This window comes from Scyliorhinus torazame, chromosome 8, assembly GCF_047496885.1.
Source record: "Scyliorhinus torazame isolate Kashiwa2021f chromosome 8, sScyTor2.1, whole genome shotgun sequence".
NCBI classification, from domain to species: domain Eukaryota; kingdom Metazoa; phylum Chordata; class Chondrichthyes; order Carcharhiniformes; family Scyliorhinidae; genus Scyliorhinus; species Scyliorhinus torazame.
Window position 1 is genome coordinate 112,528,943 of NC_092714.1, and position 22,618 is coordinate 112,551,560.

Genomic DNA, 22,618 nt, shown 5'->3' on the forward strand with positions numbered 1-22,618 from the left:
GCAATATGGGAGGGTCCCCCGGTCTCCCCTTGCACCCGCCCAACACCCACACCAGGCAACCTTGGCCCGATCGTATGCACGCACAAAATGCCAGCTTGGCACCTTGACAGTGCAAACCTGGCATCTTGGCAGTGACCATGCTAGCTGGCAGTGCCAACTGGGCACCTTGACAGTACCAGGCTGGCACCAGCAGTGTCAGGGCACTACCCTGCCCAAAGGGCATGTAGCTGGGGGCCTCCCATCCCCTTGGAGACCCCCACGAATGCTGTTCCGTCTGGTCCCCATTTGTGGGGACCAGTAGCAAACAGCGCTCGCCCGAGCTTCCCAGGGTGAGGGAAACCCACCCAGACACGGGGATAAAGTGCAAAATCCATACAGCCAATCACCCAAGGCCGGAATTGAACCCAGGTCTCTGGAGCTGTGAGGCAACAGTGATAACCACTGTGCCACCGTGACTGGGGCCACCTTGCCACTGCAGCCTTTACAGCCAGTGAGTCACACGGGGCAGGATTCTCCATTTGAGAGACTAAGTGCTGACCAGGACTGAATGGGAGGGTGGTCGCTGGTCCCGGTGGAGGCGCCAGTGCCGGAGTCATTCAGGACATGCTAATGGGCCAGCAATTTCACCATGTGGACTGCCGGTGGCAGCCATGGAGTGAGTGGTCACACACAGGGCAGCTCCAGGTTCTTTTTACCCGAAACCGGGAGTATTTTGACAGGAAAGTGTAGCTGAAGGTGTGGAGGAGAAGGTCACCTCCGGGAGTGGTGTGTCTGCTGGTTATCAGACCCGGCAGAAGAAGGTGAAAGTCCTGGCCAAGGAACTAGAAGAGACCTGTGGCACAGCAACAATTAGCAGAGGGGGAAGGGTCGCCGCAGGTTGGAAAACCCCAGATGGAGTAACTGATGGCGTTTATCAAAGAGGGGTTTTGCCAACAAAGAAAGGAAATGCAGGAAAACCGATTGAAGGCCATCGAGAGAGAGGTTACACCCCCGAAAGGCTCGATGGAGAGAGTTCAGAAGTGTTTGGAGGCACAGGGGACACAGATCTGGAAGATGTTGAAGGTGATGTCGGATAACAGTAATCAGGTGGTAGTATTGGAGGCGAAGGTGGGGTTCCTGGTGGACCTTTACAAGGTGATAAGAGCAAAGGTAGAGGAGCAGAAGAACAGATCTAGAAGGCAGAACCGCACATCGTCGGCCTGCCTGAAGGGGTGGAAGGCACGAGTGCCACGCGACACGTTTCGAGGATGCTGGCGAGGCTGGTGGCCATGGGGGTGCAGGACAAGGCCCCATAGGTGGCTAGAGCACACAGGTCTCTAAGGCAGGAGCCAAGAGCAGGGGAGCCACCGCGGGTGGAGATTTTAAGGCCTGGGTGGGGTGGGGGGGCACCCATATGGCCGGTGGCGCTCTGCACATTGGGCAGTCAATGGAGTGCGCAACTGGATGGCTGCCTTGTAGGCCGTGGCAACAGAGCTCCATGCCCGGACACAGGAGGGACAACCCGACTCAATGGCCCATCTCCTAGTCATCCCCGGCTAGTCCCCCTGCCCTGGCAGCCGCCCCCAGCCAGCCGCACGCCTGTCAGCCCATTGTTGCTATTTTGGAAACTTTTCTTACCTCCTCTCTCTCCCTCAGGAGCCACGGAGCCCGGCTCCTGTTTTTAAATACCACAAGTGAACCACGCTGGCGTCACTTGTGCCTGGCAGGTGGAGCATCGCGGGACGCCAGAGAGTACTGAGTCAAGCCCGTTAATGCATGCTACTGTATGTTCTGCATGCCCACACCGGCTTGAGGCGTGGAATGCATTCACGCAGCCAACAAGGCTCCAGAGCATGACGGTCTGTTGGGCGCCCGTAACCGACCTCGAGTTTCGGATGACGCCCGACCCTCTGCACGATCGTGATTCCGACATCACTGAATAGAGAATCCACCCCACAGTCATCCTTCGCCTGTACTGGATTGCATTTTGATTGACACGCCCCCCCCCACCCTCAGCCTTTCTGTCATGGGTGGCCCTACCAGGAACAAGGAGTTCCCAATGGTGATTAATGAAGGGCCTGCTGCAGTACAAGGTAATTAAGTAATTGGGTGTGCGCCACAACAAGGTGCCCTCTCAGCCATTTTTGAAAAGCATTAATAAAAAAAAATACAAAAAGCAACCAAGCCTTCACTGTGCGGGGGGACAAGAGAGGGGGTTGGCGGACAAGAGAGGGGGCTGGTGGGCAAGGAGGTGATGGAGAAATGTGGAGTCACTCTATAGGGTGACCTTTGGCTATACCTCCACCAGTAGGCCTACCAGCCTGCTGGGTGCTCGCTTCCAGGTGGTTGATTTACCTCCCATTGTGCTGGGAAACTGAAAATTCCCACTCGGCCTTCATTAACTACTTCCAACAATGTTTTTTAATGGGCTTAATTGTATGCTCACCTCCTGAATTTCGGGCTCGGAAAGTCATGTTGGCCAATCCAGGATCAGGAAGCTGACATGCCACCCAGCCTTAAGTTTCTGACCCCATCTGTCTCCATATCCCTCTGTGAAGGGCCTGCAAATTCAGGCCATTGAGTCACCCATACGTCATGATTCAAGATATGAAATAAATAAAAATGGCAAAATGTTTGTGAAGTACATTGTTATTCAGACATTTTAATTCTCAGAATTGTAAAACATACTTAGATTTAATAATTGACAATATAGAAATAATTTCAATACGTGAGAAAGATATAAACATTGAAACTGAGATGTTGAAGCATTTACAGAAACATTGATGTCACATATCCTCTGAGATGGCTGTATCAAGATAAATAATACAGTAGTATATTCTATTGTAATTATCTGCTTTGGTCAAAAGTGAATGACAATTCTCCATGGCTTGTTTTTCTATGAGGTATAATTGGATCAGTATAAATTTGGAAGATACAATAATTTGAATGGACATTTCTCTATTACCATAATACTTATAGCAAAATGTCTCCACTCACCTCCTTATAAGGTTTACTACAAGGTGCAATAAATAGTACAGTAAAGTAACCCTTCTAACAAATCACACAGGGACACCCATTCTATTGTGAGAGATGAACTGAACTGTCAATAAGGTGATACTATACAGTTTGGCAGTGGCCACTTCTCAAATTCATTGCACACATTTAGTTTAGAGAAGGCTTACACATTTTTAAAGAACTGTTTGGCTATTTATATATTTTGGATTTATCCTTTATTCGTTTTAACATTGTTAAGTCATTGTTAAGTTGTGTTGCAATCAATGGCAGAATTAAGCTTGCACTTTTTGTTTATTTAATACTTAAGCTGAATAACCTATATTTCTCACCTTGTACAAGCCCAGCTACTTTATATATTTTATCTCCTGCTTGTTCTAATCAACAGTTTAAAACTTTGACAAACTTTTGAGCAGGGGTTGGAAGAATATGTACAGATTGTGACTGAAAGAGGTCATAAAGAAATAAATCTTGTGCAGCCAGTCTGAAGATCGTAGAATCAGTAAAAGGTAGTCATTCAATTTGCCTGCCACCTCTATTTTCAAATATCATGGATCTCCTTTGAGGTTGGTAGAAACAACTTGTTGAGGTCTCCAGCCTTTGCCCATTTTTTGGCATGCTCATTCGACTTCGAAGAGTGACACCTGGCTCTGGCCCTTTCTGATTGTCATTAAGTTCATGTGCGTAGCTGCTAGGGGCCGAGAGATCCGATTCTGTAGGCAACTGCTGCTCAGGGCTGGATTGTACTGGACTAAGATGCACCTTGTTGGAGTCAATGGGAGAAGGCCGTTCCACACTAGGCCAGGGTGGACTGAACAGGATGAGGCTTTGAGGCCGGCCTGCCTTTGATCTGAGCTGTGCATGCCGCATAAACCCAGGTTTTTGTTGCACTGGAGATCGCTCCATTCTTGAAGAGGTTGGACTGTCGGTTACATCCTCCCCATTTGCTTTGCAGGTTCTTTTCACAATTGGTGCCTCTTGGGTGGCTTTGGGCTGCACAAGCAAGGTGTCTGGTGAAACTGTACAACTTCCATGTTCAGGTCTTTGAAACTTGGGGAGGCCATTTTCTTTCCCGTCTTTACATTCTGCTACCGAAGAATTGACTAAAGAAAAATCCAGTCTATTTTTGTTCTCAGGACTACTCTGTTCACATACTGTAAAAGGTTGCAAAATCGTTAATACTTTATCCAGAGGGAGAGAGGGAGGAGTGAGATTATTTTTTGCCAAAGGTTGAGGGACTTGGGTAAACTGCACTTTTGGTGGGATGACAGGAATGGCTTTGACTTGACATGTCTTTATCATGTAAGTCATTCGAACAGCAGTGACACCAATTGGGATTGATTGAATTGGATAGCCATCAGATAAAGGAGGCTGGTCATTGACCATAGGGTATAAAACAAGTAATGAGTCCTCATCATTTGACTTCAAGCAGCCTTCCTGATTTCTATCAGGCATTATCCTGATGGGTTCAGTTCCTGCAGACTTTAAACAAGGTGTTGCCCCTGCGCTTAAAATGCATAAACTCTCTGATTCCTTGAATGATAATGGATTGTCTTCGGTTAATGAAACATGCAGCTGATTACTTGTAGAGATTCCGTCCACTTCTTCTGGGAAATTTACACATTTAGTTAGAGGAGAGCCATTTTTTAAAGACTCACCATTGTGGATTTCTAAAAAAGTCTCTGGGTTCAAGTCAATATCATTGATAGAAAATTGAAATGATGTATTGTTAAGACCTTTAAGAGATATTATCTCTGTACAAACATCAGGAGATAATGTCTCCTGTCTTTCACCCAGTGTTAGTATTGGTGATATTAATGTCAAACATTCTTCCTCATCTTCCGTAGCTTCACCCAGCTGGGCCGAATGGGAACTCGGCAGTTTTATTGTGTCATTATCCATCCAGCCTTCAGGTAGCAGGAGCTCACTGCTATCGGTTTCTGATGCCACACATTTCTGATTTGACTGAATATCTGTTAAATGCTCCTTTTGATCACATTTGCCATTGGATAGATAAACTGTCGTATGTTCATTCTGCATGTCGAGGACATCTTCTGGACAGGCTCCTGAATGATTGACATCTGTTTTTGATTTTGGTTCAGGTTTGTTATAGATATTATCCCTGATGCAGGGATCTGAGCACTGATATTCATGGACAACAGTTGGACATTGATACTTTTCATCTGAAGTAGGATCGATCAATTGATTTGGATCAGATTTAGGATCATTTGAGATGAAACAATCTGTATAAATTCCTAAACGTGCTATTGGTGGGCTCTCGATTGGTGTTGTCAAATTGTTTTCATCTGATATCAATTGAGTAAGCTCCACCTTTGAGCAATCACTTAACAAGGGCTCAGTAGATGGACCTTGCTGAGGCAGAGTCGGGCTAGGTTCAGATATTTTGGTGCTGTTTCCTTCACTCGTATCTACATTATTTACGGAGTTTAGCCACACTTCTTCCGTGTTACTTTCAACCATTGGAGGGCGGCTTTGTAAGAAAAGGTCGGGGAGACTGTGTATTCTTTGATGTCCTTTAAACTTTAGTCTTACTGGGGCATCAGCCGGGGGCTTGTCCTCAATATCACTCTTGTCATGTGACTGAACAAATCTTTCCTCCACCTTTTCTTGAAAATGGTTTGTCACAGTGACCTCCTCCGGTTCAGTGATCATGAGCTCTTTAGCATCTGGCCATAGTTGGTCCATAAACGCCTTAGCAGAGGATTCTGTGTCCTGTGAAAATACACACAACATAATAAAGCCTTCATTTTGTGCACTGAAATTGGATTTTTAACATTTGTTAATTGTTTTTGCTGACTAGTGCATCAGACGGTGAGCGTGTGTTGCTACCTGTCATTAAAGTCTATGGGTGTTTATATATTGGTGTAAGCTGGAGGATAGTTCAGTTGAGTTAATGCACTGCCTAATGTTCTTAGACTTATAGATCAAGAATGTTCAGTGGAGGGATCATGCTGGGGTAACTGATCTCAGCTAAAGGAAACAATTAGATTAATCCTGGAATGTGGGGAATCTAGCAGAATTCTCGCTCCCAGTAACTCCTGTTGAAAAATACATGTTTGTCAAGCCTGCCTTTAAATACCAATGACAATGAGAAGTCAAAACACTGGTATTCATTCCTTCCACTCGAGGACATCTGTGCTACATAACAATGGATGGCTGATAAAGCCCTTTCAGTCCTTACATTGAACTAAAAATGATATTTTGCAAAAAAAAAAATCAAAATTCTGTAGTGCAAGCAAGGAATAATTAGATAGATCGGTTTGTATTGCAATATAAAACACAAATATTTATTGGATTTTCCCCATGAGCAAATAATCCTCTTTTAATCACTTGGATCAGAAAACTGAGAATTTCTGCTGAAAGGACATATTCAAGTGGTAAATAGTGATTCGCAGTCAAAGGAAGGGAGATAGGTTACTGTAATGACCTCCAATTGGCATTGTTGGTTGGCCAATTGGAGTATGAGCTCCCTCAATGATAGCTCATTGAGGGGGCCCATATAAGCACCTGTGAAGGCTTTGTGAACCAGCCTTAAGTTGACTGGAATACTAGCAGCACTGTTTGGAGCTGCTCTTGGATATAGTTATTGCAAATAAATACTGGTGTAGTGACGGTACACCTGCTTCCTGTGGATTATTACAGTTACCCCACCACATTTTCCAGAGTCAAGCTAGTTAAAATAGGCAGCACAGTGGTTAGCATTGCTGCCTCACAGCGCCAGGGACCCGAGTTCAATTCTGACCTTGGGTGACTGTGGGTAGTTTGCACGTTCTCCCTGTGAATGAGTGGGTTTCGTCTGGGTGCTGCAGTTTCCTCCGACAGTCCAAAGATACGCACGTTAGGTGGATTGGCCCAGCTAAAACTGCTCCTCAGTATGCAGGTTATGTGGGGTTGTGGGATAGAGCGCAGTGTGGACCTAGGTAAGGTGCTCTTTTAGCGGGTTGGTGCAGACTCAATGGGCTGGATGGCCTTCTTTTGCACTTACTGGATTCTATAATTCCAAAAAGGATCAATCACTTCCAAAAATTGATTCCAAAAAGGATCTGTGTGATAGTACCACTTCTGACTGGATATTGTGTGGGGGATCAGGAGTTATGGGGAGAAGGCAGGAAAATGGGGATGAGAAAAATATCAGCCATGATTGAATGGCGGAGCAGACTCAATGGGCTGAGTGGCCTAATTCTGCTCCTATGTCTAATGGTTTTATGGAAGGGGGTTGCATTTAAAGCCTGCAGCAGCGTAAGGGACCACTCTATAAAGTACACGCTTGAAGAATGACTGTTTGCAAGCTTAAGGCAGTTGTGACATTTTCAGTGACATTGTGGCACATGGGAGTGGAGGTGGGCTGCAGCTGGGTGTTGGATTATGTGATAGCACTGTTAGTGAAATCTAGCCTCTGTAAACGCTACTTCTGAATCAATTGGAGGTGGAAAAATCAGTGTCTGTATATTCTGTTGTGGGATTACCAGTGGGTGGGTGGCAGGTTTGTCCTGTGCTGTCTGGCCAGCCTGGCTTCTCGGTTATAGTCTTCATTTTCCAATGGGAGATTTCCCATGGGAAATTCATTGCGGCCTTTTTGGAATTGATGGGTGGTGGGTGGTGGGCGGCACGGTAGCACAGTGGTTAGTATTGTCGCTTCACAGCTTCAGGGTCCCAGGTTCGATTCCCGGCTTGGGTCATTGTCTATGCGGAGTCTGCACGTTCTCCCCGTGTCTGCGTGGGTTTTCTCCGGGTGCTCCGGTTTCCTCCCACAGTCCAAAGACGTGCAGGTTAGATGGATTGGCCATGATAAATTGCCCTTAGCGTCCAAAGGGGTTGGGTGGGGTTGCTGGGTTATGGGTCTGGGGCGGAGTTCTGGGCTTAAATGGGTGTGCTCTTTCCAAGGGCCGGTGCAGGCTTGATGGACTGAATGGCCTCCTTCTGCACTGTAAATTCTATGTATCTATGAATGGGAGCCCAGGAGCAGGAGGCATAAAGGTAAATGGTAAAGTATTTGTCGACAGGTTTAAAATTAAAATTGGCTGAAAAATCAACTTTCTACGGCCATTTTTAAAGTGCCTGCTGGATGCTTTGAATCAATGTGTTCCCCCTTATTTATCACCTAGCAACACTGAGCCACTGTTTAATATAGGTGTGTTTGATACATGTGTAATGAATGGGAATGATGCAATGTAAGACTTATGATGCCATGGATCATCATTGCCTTATTCAAATCAGTCAGTATATTTTAGGGATGGACTGCTGGATATTGCAGCCATAAATCAGGTGTGTACTGGATTGGGTGGCTAACTGGGACTCATGCCATTTCCCTCCTCCTACCCACTGGTAAACTACCTGCAGTTTGGATGGGACGACTCGGAACATCTGGGACGAACTGTCCTCGACAGTTGGTGGTATCTGGCAAACAAAGATTCCTCAATCTAAAAACATTTGCATTCTTGTTACAATTAACCTTATCAAGTGTGAGTCTTGATAGTGTCAGCAGATTATTCCGTACTGAAATTAGCAGGGGTCTGATCCAATCATTTGCTTTTCCATAAACATTCACTTCCAGCAGAAATTACAAGATTAAATCCTGTGAAGCCCCTCAGTGTGGTGATGTGCATCACTGTAAATACATGTAAGCTAGACAGACACTAGAGGGAGCACCAGAAACATCACACACACACACTCAACCAATAGATAAGTTAGATGGGAGGCGACCAATGGACATTCACGATACACAAGGAGGTGACACGACCACAGGGGGGCATTACACCAACCGATACATAAAGGACACCACACACATGATCAGCCCTTTTGGCCAGTGGAGACAGTCAGTGAGGAGAGGCACAGGGTTGATTCATTATCACACCCACCACGTGGAAGACAGCAGTTGGTTAGTCAGTTTAGGTAGCTACAATAGGATTAGCAGTAGTGTCGAACTCAAGTTATAAAAGTGTACATAGTGTAAATAAATGAGTTGAAGTTATTTACACGTCTCGACCTTCCTTGACAAATGCAACACAAGGAAGCCGCTTATGTTACAAAGGAAACATAACAAAACATGGTACCAGTAGTGAACTGCTTAAATCCAGATAGCCATACCTCAGCGTACAGTGACAACCAGCAATACCCAGGCAAGATGTACGAGCTCCTGGTTCTGCAGCCGCTCCAATGCCACGGCGATCTCCGTGAAAACTGGCAGCGATTCAGGCAAACGTTTGAGCTCTTCCCGGTGGCAGCCGAACTTAAAGACCTAGCCGATGATGAAAAAATAGAGTTTCTCCTCCCCATCGCCGGTGCAAGAGCAGAAGAAATCTTTTAAAAATTCAACTTCTCCAAGGGGCAAAACAGGTACAACTTCCAGGCAGTCCTGGACAAATTCGCCAAATACTGTGAGGAAAACACACTCCAATTGGCGAGGAAAGGTAAGAAAAGTGGCAGTACTCACCTCGAGGCCGAAATCCCGGACCGCAGAGCGATTTGGGTCGAGGTCGGCGGCCATCTTACCAAAGGGATTACACTAGCGCAGTTGCGCGAGAAGTGCGCAGAACCGGAAGGTTCGTTTGCGCATGCGCGAGACGCCATGCATGCGCAATCAAGAAAACAGCCATCGGTAAAGGAACAGCGATCTGCGCATGCGCAATCGCTTCCTACATGCTACGTCACGCGCGTCATGACGTCAGAGGCCCCAGACTGCACCAATTTAAAGGGGAAACGTCCCAAATCCAATTTAAAGGGGAAACGTCCCAAATCAAAGAAAAAATCTTTTAAAGCTGTAAAACAACCTTCCTTCACCTGGAATGACAACACAATGCCTCAAATTGAAAAAGGAAATGAATTTAGCCTCCGAAGAACCCTGCAACAAGCAGTTACCTACGCACAAACCGATGATTCCGACCTCGAATACTTCGATACAGATCTTTACATTTTTTCTGGACCTCGCGAGCCCAATGACAGCTCCATGGTTCTAGCCGACTACGACTCGGACGAACCTTTCGTGTTGAACACTGGCGACCCCCGCATTGAATCCGACGCAGATGCGGATTCATTTTTCGGATTTGAAGATCTTCAACCCAGCAGATATGACGTCCCAACTCATCAGTGCCGGATGATGCTGCAGCCTGAAATTAGGAGACAGGGAGCGGTGCAAGCCCACAGAGAGCGGCCTGCTGCCACACAGAGCGTGGTCCACGCCCCGCTCAGGGTTCCCGACTCTACGAAAGAAGACATGCAAGACTCCACACCGCAGTCCTTGCAGGAACAAGACATGACTCCAGTGTCACAAGACTCCACAGCAAGCTCGTGGACAGACTAAACAATTGCAGAAACGCATGACTCCGATGCGCAGTCCTTGCAGGAACAAGACCATGAGAGTCGAGCAACCTCTTCTGACCAACTAGTGGCAGACGATGCAAGTCTCACGTAAACAGCAAGAAGGCTATAACAGTCTACCACGCTCCACTGCACAGCAGGATGACCATGACGGTCTATCATGCTACAATGAAGGGCACAGCGCTGATGACTGTTCAAGCCCAAATGAAGACAAGCCAAAGGAATCGCCTCTTCCAAGCCCGAAGAAAAAAGGATTATGCGCTGACCTTCAGGATCATTCTAGCCGAAGAGATATTAATAATGCTGCACAGTCACAGAAGGTTGTTGAGGATTTGCTAAAGAAATTACTTGTATGTCTAACTTGCAAGGAGCAGACTGAAAATTGCCATTGCTTTAGTACGGATCGAAAAAATGGACAAGACATTGATCCTCATTTAATGGAAATAACACAACCTGAATCATATCTACAGCAGGGACAACTGTCTCCCTTCAACACAAAATCGCAAAGTCCCAACTACAGAGACCAGCAGTTAGTGAGTAATGACTCTTCAAACCCTGATGGGAATATTAATCGCATTGAACCTATACACACTCCACTGATAAATGAGCAGAACATTGGAGCAAGAATCCTGAGGACACCGACATCGAGTAGCCAGATAAAGCACTTAAAACCCGCAGCAGTTTCAAGTGAACCAATTGTGCTTTCCAGTGATGGTGAAGATGCAGATAAGGTCGACCCGATTATCCATTGTACCACATTAACTCCAGAGATTAAGGGCGTGATTCTCCACTCTCATGCCGGTTGGGAGAATCGCCTGGGCCGCCAAAATTTCCGGGGACGCCAGTCCGACGCCCTCCTGCGATTCTCCCAAGTGGCGGGAACGGCCCGGTCGAGTTTCGCAGGCCGGAGACTCGCCGGAGACACCCACAATGGTGATTCTCCAGCACCCCCACTATTCTGAGGCCCAGATGGGCCGAGCGGCCAGGCCAAAACGGAGGGTTCCCCCCGGCGCCGTCCACATCTGGTCGCTGCAGTCGTGGGCGGTGCGTGAACCCTGGGGGGGGCGGCCTGTGGGGGGGCGAGGCGGGATCCTGCACCGGGCTTCACCTGGAATGTGGGGTGGCCCGCGATCGGTGCCCACCGATCGTCGGGCCGTCCTCGCTGAAGGAGGACCTGCTTCGTTCCGCGGCCCCGCAAGATCCGTCCCCCATCTTCTTGCGGGGCGGATTTAGAGAGGACGACAACCACGCATGCGCAGGTTGGCGCCGGCCAACCCGCGCATGCGCGGATGACGTCCGTTATGTGGCGCCGGCCACGTCATCTATGCGGCGCCGCTTTTACGCGGGCGACAAGGCCTGGTGCGTGTAGATGACGCGGCCCCGATCCTGGCCCATTGTCAGGGCCTGAATCGATCGGGACCGGGGCCGTTCCACGCCGTCGTGAACCTCGACGGCGTTCATGACGGCGCGGCCACTTTGGCGTGGGAGTGGAGAACCCGGCCCTAAGTATTTGTGTCTGGGGAGTAGAATGTGGGTAATTGAGAACAGTAAAAGAGAGACTGTGACTGTGCCAGTCCCAGTAAAATCAGAGCCAGAGGCTATGAAGGCATGTACATTAGAAAAGGTTGCATATGAAGTAACTGAGAAGAAAATTGAAACGGACTGTTCTTTGGAAACTAGTACAATGACGAAACATTGGATCTAACATTTGATGCCCTACATATGGGAGAAATTGAGGGAAATGAACAAGGTTCTGCAATGTCTGGGGGAAGATTTAAAATTCCAAAGAAGAAAAGCCCAAAGGAAGGACAACGGCAAGACAATGACAGTACACCCACATTGTTTGCACCACCAGATGAAAACTCTGACAATTTACCCAACCCTAGTGAACAGCAAGCAGCTACTGAGGATCTACCCACGGTATGTGAAACGAGTGACGACAGCATCCCACTTCCCATGCAAAAGGTGCAAAGTGACAGACCTCAGCTAGTGCATACAGAGGCACTCGATGATCATGGTGAGACCACTGGTGACTCCGGTGACACCACACTACTTCCACCCTCAATTGCTCGAACCTCTCCACTAGTCAATGCATTCCTGCATGTTCCGACTCCAGACGTGCAGCTTCAAGAAATCTCAGCTGACTCCAGTGAACCTGCTAAGACTCCGGACGGGGAGCATCAACAAAAAACAGACCAGACTCCAGATGGGGAGCAACCAAACGGCGACTCTGATTCACGTAAGCCAGACTTTACTCCAGACAGGCAGTGTCGCAAACTCAGTGATGGCACGCTCAGGGTGACAGCAGATGCCACAACGACAGGAGATGGATCACGTGACAATCACACTGGGTCAGCAATAACAAGCAGCAGCTACAGTCCAAGAGGAATACACCAATTTTCACCACAGCTATGTCCACACATTTGTTCCACATCGACATGCGGCCAATGACAGCTCAGGGTGGACAGACCCAGTATTCAAGCCTGCAGCAGCCAGCAGTCTATGCAGCATATTCTCAAACAGGCCAACACTACGGATTGCCCACTAATGGAATCAAGACCGAAGGAGGACTACCGCCAGCGCAATCTGCACTACAGACTGGATACCTTAGTTACTGCCCAGGATTTGCTGCACCACAGCCTGGCCAGACAGCATATTCCTATCAGATGCAAGGTTCTAGTTTCACACCATCACCAGACACTGATGCGAGCAGCAATTCTGTCTCCAAATCGACATGCTTCAACGCTTCTCAGCAGAATCACCCTTCCAGCACAGCATGTGGCCAGAACCAGTATGCACAGTCTCATCCGACTTCAAAATCTGGCACATCCATGATCTCGAATGATACTGTTGATGGTACCTCTTCAATGTCAACGACCTATCAGCTACAAGATGCCATCCGACAGCACCACCACAAACATAAAAAGAAAAAAGAAAAAGACTCCAAATCGGACAGCGCAGTGATTCGACCACTTCTTGGTTCCTGTTGATGGCGTTCATAACCAAGAGAGACATTTGACCATGATGATTGATGGTTTCTGGACTCACATGAATGATTTGGACTTATTGTTTGATCACCGTTCCCATGATGTGTATATACCTTACCTTCTCTACCTGTTCTTTGTTCAGTTTTTCTTAAAGTGTACAGAAAATATGAACATATAAAAAGGGGAGGATGTGGTGATGTGCATCACTGTAAATACATGTAAGCTAGACAGACACTAGAGGGAGCACCAGAAACATCACACACACACACTCAACCAATAGATTGTTGAGGCGACCAATGGACATTCACGATACACAAGGAGGTGACACGACCACAGGGGGGCATTACACCAACCGATACATAAAGGACACCACACACATGATCAGCCCTTTTGGCCAGTGGAGACAGTCAGTGAGGAGAGGCACAGGGTTGATTCATTATCACACCCACCACGTGGAAGACAGCAGTTGGTTAGTCAGTTTAGGTAGCTACAATAGGATTAGCAGTAGTGTCGAACTCAAGTTATAAAAGTGTACATAGTGTAAATAAATGAGTTGAAGTTATTTACACGTCTCGACCTTCCTTGACAAATGCAACACAAGGAAGCCGCTTATGTTACAAAGGAAACATAACAAAACACTCAGGACATCTGACCGCGTTAAACGCAGTATGTAAATGAAAGTTGTTGTTTAATGTCATAAAGTGGGGGCGGGGGGCTTCAAATTTTATCATCGGAGGTCTGACCTTCTGAGGGGAGTTTATTTTTGAAGAAAATATTCCAGAAATTGATATTGGGAATAATTCTATTGGGAGTTCTTCCTAGATGCTTGTAAATTCAGTTAGTGAGTTATTCTGTCACATAGGTTCTCACTGGCCTGTACTGACCTGGCTGACATCAGCCAAAAGCACCTGATTTACTGAAGAGGTATATCATGGGCGACTGAATCAAAAATGTCTGATCTGTCATCTCTCCCAAAATCAAAACTATCGCAACATGTTAACTGATTGTACAATGGAACGTCTAATTGTTCTGCAATAATTCTAATAGATAACCAGGAAGGTGGAGGCTTCACTGTGAAATACAATCGACATCCACGTGCACACATTTGACATCTTCTGTATTATACAGTGCAAGATCAGATAAGTACTCCCGTTCTGTCAAAATGATAATGTTCTAACCTGTTTAGTTGCCAGTTGCTCTTCTGTGTTGCTGATCCATGCTGCGTGGCATCCATGTTGACATGATTCCCGCGTCAGGGGAACAAGTGATGGATGTGTTTCATCCAGCTTCCTTTCCTCAGGAAGGTTTGGAGATACAAGTGCGTTGGTCAATGATGATGAGCGTGTGATGAGCTGCAGTGGATCAGCATGTTGACATGTGGGGTTTGGGGAGGGTTGTGGCTGATTTTGTGATAGTGAGTTTGAAGAATCAGTGAGGGGCTCAGGCTGCAATTGGAGTTTCTCAATTTCCTGGTCATCTAAAATCGGAGAAAAATAAAATGCATTTTTGGATTTCGATAAATATAATTAACATATCCAGAGACACTCAGAAAAGTGACTACTGAAATTTATTCCACCTTTTCCAATATGAGGTATTCTGTAATCTTCCAAACAGAGATATTAAAATTCTATTGGTGATGTGTCCGCACATAAAACAAGTGAAAAATCTTTACTTTGACAATTTGAAGAAATTGAAAATAATAAAGCAATTAATCAATGCAATATTTTGAAATGAGGTGGTCATTTCTCCCTTCCTCTCTGGAAGGTTCTTACTGTTGTGGACATCTTCATTCATCTGCGGTAGTTGAATGCTAAATGGCTAACCAATGAGGAAGAACATTATGGTCCACTTCAATACTTGTCGTCTTCCAGTATTAATAGGGGGCTGGATTCTCCTGTCGGCGACGCTGAAATCGTGTTTGGCAATCGGCCAGACAATCAAAGTACCCGACCAAATCGAGGGGCGGTGCCGCTTTCGTGATGCTCCGCCTCCTCAAAAGTGGCGTACTCGGAGAGTATGCCGCACCACGTATCGACGGCCTCAGGATATTGCATGAGGCCCGACCCCCAATGCTCCACCCTCGACCGGCCGAGTTCCCGACAGCATCGGTCATGTGCGGTCTCATCCGTCGGGAAGTCAGCGGACTCAGTCCAGCGCCGGCGGAGGGCCGATCTGTGGGCATAGGGGGGGACTTTACCTGGGGTTGAGGCACTGTGTGAGGGTGGTCTGGGGTGCGCGAGTCGGCCAAAGGGGGGCACTATTTCGCAGGCCGGGTCCGCAAGCGGCCTCCGCTGTGTAGCATTGTGCGGCCGCTGCAGGCTGCCACCTTGAGCATGGGCGGCCACGGACCCGGCAATTCTCTGGGACGTATCGGCAGCTAGAGCCGGATGCTCCACACTGCCGGCATGTTAGCCCCCAGCTACACGGAGAATCGGTGGCCGTGTTACGTCATTTTTCTGGCATAAAACGCCACTGTTCTCACGCCAGTGTGGGGACATAGCCTCAGAATCGGAGAATCCAGTCCATGATCTCTTTCTGACTGATCACTGCTTAACAATCGGAGTAAACACAAGATTAATTTCTCTCCGAGGCGCTGAAACCTTCAGGTCTCACCGTAATTACCAACAAATCTGTTCACATAAGGGAAATAAATAGGGGATAAAGATGGATCTATTCTTAATATGTACAGTTTATTACCATGCTTAATCACTTAGGGCATTTATAAAGAGTTAGCTTTACATAGCTGTGTGTTTCAGGTTTAACCAAACTGATTTTAACATGCGATACAACTATGAAACAATTTAAAATACTATAGTTGACTGACTGCAGGAAACAAACAAATGTAGCCAGCTTCTTAACACTTTACTTGAAGCTAACACAAGAGTTCATAAATGAGGAGTTAAACACATATTAAACGCATCATATTCATACTCAGCAGGAGAAACAGAGTATCCATTCAGAGTGTGGAACATACCATTCAGTTCACATCTTTCTGTATTGGACTGCTCACTGGGAGGATCTCCTTCCTCTGCCACGGTTATGGGTACAGTAATGCTTTCATCTTGTGATGTTCCATTTGCCGATTTTTCCAAACCCGCGTCTTTTAGATCTTGTGCTTCCCTACAGGGTGTGGTGCTGGTGTTGATCATTCCTGAGATGTGTAATGGCACAGACACAGAGAAAGGCTCAGAAATATTCAATGCCATTGGCTTTCTGTGATGTTGCGGTGATGCTTCAAGGGGAAACAGGTTACTTGGGAAGTTAGATTTTGTTGAAGAATCAATGTGATTTGTCGAATAAAACAACCGCCTCGTCTTTGGTGATGTTGGTTCTGATTTGTTGAAGGAATCTCCACAAAAAACCTTCAGCTGCTCCGGTTGTGACCTGAATGGTTTTCGTTCCTTGGCAGATGTTTCGTGACCAACATTACTGGCACATCCTCCAATAGCACCAATGAGATCTTCCTGATCCCAATCACTGTGCCTCCTACCTAGACTGTACGAACTTCCTGAGCCAAGTGTATGTGATTTCAGTGTTGGTGAAAGATTTCCTCCAAGAACTGCAGCATGTTTAAATCGACGTCCCTTGTCGTCATCTAAGAAACAGAAATGAAATATTTAAGAAGGTTTGAAGTAAAACGCTGTACAAATTAGATTTCTAACTTTATGGTAAAGGGTCTGGACAACTTTCCAATTCACCCCCTTCTGGTTTGGAAGCAACTTACTCAATTCTTCTCAGACCATGAGCTGTTCCCTGATCAAGAGAGAAGGGAGAGGACTTATTGTGGGACATCACCCTCATTTTGTTAAAGCTGGTACATGTAACAAATTCACATCCAGTTTTCTCCGATTAGTTGTCTATCTGCAGCTTGGGATGTTTTATGATGATAAATAATAATAATCTATTTCTTAAATTTAGAGTACCCAATTATTTTTTTTCCAATTAAGGGGCAATTTAGCATGGCCAATCCACCTAACCAGCACATCTTTGGGTTGTGGGGGTGAAACCCACGCAGACACGGGAGAATGTGCAAACTCCACACGGACAGTGACCCAGGGCCGGTATTCGAACCCGGGTCCTCAGCGCCGTAGTCCCAGTGCGAACCACTGCACCACCATGTTGCTCTAAATAATAATAATCTTTATTGGTGTCATAAGTAGGCTTACATTAACACTTCAATGAAGTTACTGTGAAAATTCCGTAGTGACCACACTCCGGCGCCTATTGGGGTACACTGAGGGAGAATTCAGAATGTCCAATTCACCTAACAAGCACGTCTTTCGGGAGGAAACCGGAGCACCCGGAGGAAACCCACGCAGACACACGTGAACGTGCAGACTCCGCACAGACAGTAACCCAAACTGGGAATCAAACCCGGGTCCCCGGCGCTGTGAGCAATGGTGCTAATCACTGTGCCATATAACAACAACTTACATTTATAAAGTGCCTTAACCAAATAAAACATCCCAAGATGCTTCAAAACAAAATATGACCCAAGACACAGAAGCGAATTTAGGTCAGAAGGTGGAATGTGTGGTCAAAGAAGTAGGCTTTTAAAAAATGCAAGAGTGAGAGAGAGAGATAGGTTGATGTTGTCCATTATTGCAATTGAGCCAAGTGTAAAATGTTGCGTTGGGAAAATAAAGGAGTGTTATTTGAACTTAATGAATAGTTGAAAGTAGCTCCACAGCTTTTAACCAACTCCCATCCAGTTGCTATGGTACAACATGCAAACGTAAAATAGAATGTTGAACTGAATGCCAAACCTGCGGAGTTTAAATTCAGAATGTGCCATTTTTAAACTGGACAGATCTCGGACACAGTCAGGCTACACCATGGTTTTTCTTTTGATCATCAAGACAAAGAGAGACAGGGCGGGATTCTCCGACCCCCGCCAGGTCAGAGAATCACTGGGGGGCGGCGTGAATCCCGCCCTCGCTGGCTACCGAATTATCCGGGGCCGGGGATTTGGCGGGGGCATGAATCGCGACGAGCCGGTCAGCGGTTGCTGGCAGCGCCCCCCCCCCTGGAGATTCTCCGGCCCGCGATGGGCCGGGTGGCCGCCCGTTTTCGGCCTGTCCCGCCGGCGTAAATTAGAGTAGGTACCTACTGGCGGGACCTGGCTGCGCGGGCAGCCTCCGGGGTCCTCGGGGGGGATCTGGCCCCGGGAGGTGCCCCCACAGTGGCCTGGCCCGCGATTGGGACCCACCGATCCCCGGGAGGACCTGTGCCGTGTGGGCACTCTATTCCTCCGCATTGGCTGCTGTGGTCCTCCGCGATGGCCGACGCAGAGATGATCCCCCCCTGCGCATGCGCTGGGATGACGCCAGCACACGCTGGCGCTCCCGTGCATGCGCCAACTCGCACCGGCCGGCAGAGGCCCTTTGGCGCCAGTTGGCATGGCGCCAAGCCCCTTCCGCGCCAGCCGGTGCGGCGCAAACCACTCCGGCGCCGGCCTAGCCCCTGAAAGTGCGGAGGATTCCACACCTTCGGGGCGGCCCGACGCTGGAGTGGTTCACGCCACTCCTTCGCGCCGGAATTGCCCGCCCCGCCGGTTGGTGGAGAATCCCGCCCATAATTCCTCAAATCAATGCAGAGAAGAGACTAGAATTATTTTTGGTGTCAGGCGGAGTTGCCAGGAGAAACTGGAGTAAATGGGCTTTATACCTAAAAACAAATGGCACAAGGTTGTGAACATTGTAGACAAGATAAGCCTCGGGAAGCAAGGAAGCTCACGTTTGAATTGGTGAAAAGCAAATTTAGAACATAGAACATAGAACATTACAGCGCAGTACAGGCTGTATTCTTCACATGGAGTGTGTAGCACAGGAACAAACTTCGAAGTAGGGACAACAATCCTAGAGCCTTTCAAGAAACAATTGGATGATATAATGAAAGGACTTTCATTATGCTGGATGAATAAGGTAGGTTGGATCAAATGGTGTTACACATTCCTATTAACCTCAATTTTTCCAGTCTCAGCACCGATCTGATTAACATTCCGATTTGTAGGGAAATGGAGATGGACAGAATTAGCATATTCCACTTCTGACACTGGAAGCCTATTTTTTGAGACCAATTTGTAGTTGTTTAGTTTTCCATTGAATCTAGCCTGATATGCAGCCAGGAAGAATATATCACACCCTCTGCCAAAAATATGGAATTACTCGTTTCATTAAATACAAAATATTGCAGCCACAGAAACTGAATTAATGCCAGAAATAAATTTTTATTAAGAAATCTAACTGTCATGGTATTGGTGGTAAAGGGAAAAGTGCTACTCAAGTATAGAGATTAGTTTCAATCAAAAGATTACTTCAATTCCATGATTACTAAGGATTACAAGTAAAATCTATATGGATATTGCGAATGAGGAACTGGTGTGAGTTTTATTATCTCCAAATAGTTGGGGGAGGTAATGGCATAATGGTATTGGCACTGGATTAGTAATCCAAAGATCCAGGATACTGCTCTGGTGCTCCGGGTTTAAATCCCACCAAATTTGAATTTAATCAAAATTAAAAGTGGTAAAATCCACCTGGTTCATTAATGCCTCTTTGGGGAAAGCAATCTATGGTCTTTGTCTGGTCTACATGCCTGACTCCAAACCCACAGCAATGTGGTTGACTCTCAAATGTTCTCTGAAATGGCCTTCAGTTCAAGAGTAATTAGGGATGGACAATAAATGCTTGTCCATCCAACAATGCCCACACCCCATGAATGAATAAAAAATGTAATGAATTGAATTGGTCTGCCTTTATCTCTCTACTGGAATTTACATTACAATCTCTTGATAAAATTGATAATCTTTTTAAATGGGAGCCATCCGAGTTCAAAGACAATCTTGTCCTCACACGTTAATGGAAGGCAGGTATCTTCAACAGGGGTCACCAGTCAAGAGCGGCGAACCAGGGGAATGTTTCTATTCATGCCACAAGGTAAAACTCAAAATGCCCCCACAGCCTGCTCTCCCCTTTTGAGAGCTGACTGGTGCTGATTTAGCTGAGGGTCATCACACCTCAGGTGAGGGACAAGGTTGAGAAGGTGGGGCCTTCATGAATAACCTCAGCTGGTACAGGAATTGAACCTGCGCTGTTGATGTTGCTCCGCATCATGAATCAGCTGTCCAGCTAACTGAGCTAGGAAAACCCATTGTAGCTGTTGATGAGATCACATGGCAGAGTTCAAATCTTGGATCTATCTATGACTGAGTATCACATCATTGTTTCAATTATCCATTAAGCTACAGAAAAGTGACAATTATAATTAAGTTTAACATTGGTTTCTTCTTTTTTTAAAAACACTTTGATCATACTTTCTACAATTTTTGTTTAATTGGCAAATGCAGAAAACATAATGGTAGATGTGACAGCTCGTCAGCCTGACAGGAAAAGATGGGATGAATTTTCTGTGCTCCTTCTAATGTTAATTTTCTTCCTTTGTATTCCCAAGCTCAGCAATTTAAATATACCAGTACACTGAATTATACCACTGGTGTTCACACATGGAAGAAGATTCAATAGGAGTAGATGAGACACTTCTTAGAAAAGGATGCCAAGATGATTCAGAATTCTTTGTTTATCTTTTTAAATGCAGGATCTTCACAATGTCTCCTTTTTATTGTCTCCCATTGCAGGTAATCTGCCAGTAAAGCTGTAATGGTCTTGGGGTGGTGTCATGCAGCGTGGAAAGCTCTCCCAGTGTGTTCTCACTTTGCAGTGCTAAGTTTTTAAAATTTGAACTTCTGGTTATATTAATCTGGTGTATTGCCTTCTATAACACTGCCGATTTCAGGCTGAATTGAACACTAGTTTACAACCATTTTCCTTCAAAAATATGAGAATGTGAATAACACAATGGATAGAATGTCTTACCTTCTGTTGACAAAGAGCAAAGGGACTCCATACTCTTAGCAGGTCGCATGATTGCCTTCTCTGTTTGAACACAAGGAAATAGAATAGAGATCTGGTCAGTGAGGAATATGGTTGGAATAATAAAACTGGGGAGAGAGTCATAAGACTAAGACCTAATGATCTGTTCCGACTTTATACACTTTGAACAAAGCTTGGTCATTTATGCCCATGCCCTGTACCACAAAATTGGATTGTAACCATTTGCTGTCAGCCTAGGCTTGGTGGACACATTGCCGTCTTTGCAGCAGAAGTGTGTTAGTTCAGAGACTTGAGCACAGAAGCTGAAACCTCAGCACAGTACTGATGAAGAGCTGCATTGTCAGAGATCCATTGCTCAGACGAGATGTTAAGCCGAGGCACTAACTGCCCATTCAGGTGGATGCACAGTAGGCGCTGGCACTGGTTGAAGAAGAACTTAGGAGTTCTCCTGGGAAACCTGCAGCGGGATTCTCCGTTGGCAGCGCACCCTGTGAAGATGTCATATTGTTGTGGTTTCAGGAATGTTCTAGGACTTCTGTGCCAGAATGATAAACAATCATATTCCAGATAAGAAAACAATCTGTATCATTATAAGGAAATGTCAAAAACAGCATACACTAGCAAATTGTTACATTTCCAGTAGTACCTTTACAATCCAGTCACCTTGCTACAATTGAATACAGTTCTGTCAATTTGATATTATTTCAGCCCACAGTTAGACTTGAAATTGTTTTGTGGGAGTACCAGGATCTCCAACTGTAGAGACATTAACATGTCTGAAATAAATTGGCTTAATATCGCCATTAAACAAAAGAGAAAGAAAAGACATACAAATACTTAAAACATTGTTACATTAATGTTTGCATAGTGTGTTCATGTTTGTATTTGAAGGCGATTGCATATTTTGGTATATGAGTGCACATATTTCCCTACCGGCCTCCCCGAACAGGCGCCGGAATGTGGCGACTACGGCTCTTCACAGTAACTTCATTAAAGCCTACTTGTGACAATAAGTGATTATTATTAAAATTATATAAGGAGCGCTCTCCTTTTTTCCTGCCCATCAACACCTAGTTGTGTAGCGAAGAGGAGAAGCAGGAAGAAGGCCCTTATGATAGTTGAGAGGCTCCCCAAGAAACCTGGCATAGGGGCTTTCTCCACAACCTCATGGGCTGGAGGGTTTGCATGTGGTCCTGGAGAAAACATATGGTAAAATGGAATGGAGCTGGAAATGTAGGAAGCTTTTCGTCAGTCCAGAATGGTCTTCGAGCCTTGGGGCCATTGACTGCTGCTCTTCATATTTGAGACAGGAAAGCTGGATGAAGCTTTCCTTTTACACACACAATTCTGTGCAAGTTGGATGGCCAGTTTCCCCTTTGGAAAATGTACCCTGTAGTGATCTGTACATCT

The 22,618-nt window shown here is 46.2% G+C and overlaps 1 protein-coding gene across 1 annotated transcript in view; it reads right to left on the reverse strand.

Annotated features, from left to right (window-relative positions):
• Window positions 1-2,612: 2,612 nt before the first annotated feature.
• Window positions 2,613-22,618, reverse strand: part of arhgap31 (Rho GTPase activating protein 31) — a 195,745-nt gene continuing 175,739 nt past the window's right edge. Inside the window, exons 9-12 of the mRNA XM_072514045.1 lie at window positions 21,191-21,250; window positions 16,291-16,911; window positions 14,495-14,793; window positions 2,613-5,724 (exon numbers count right to left, since the gene is read on the reverse strand). Coding sequence (XP_072370146.1) covers window positions 3,505-5,724; window positions 14,495-14,793; window positions 16,291-16,911; window positions 21,191-21,250 — 3,200 coding nt within the window. The 3' untranslated portion in view covers window positions 2,613-3,504. The remainder of the gene's footprint in view (window positions 5,725-14,494; window positions 14,794-16,290; window positions 16,912-21,190; window positions 21,251-22,618) is intronic.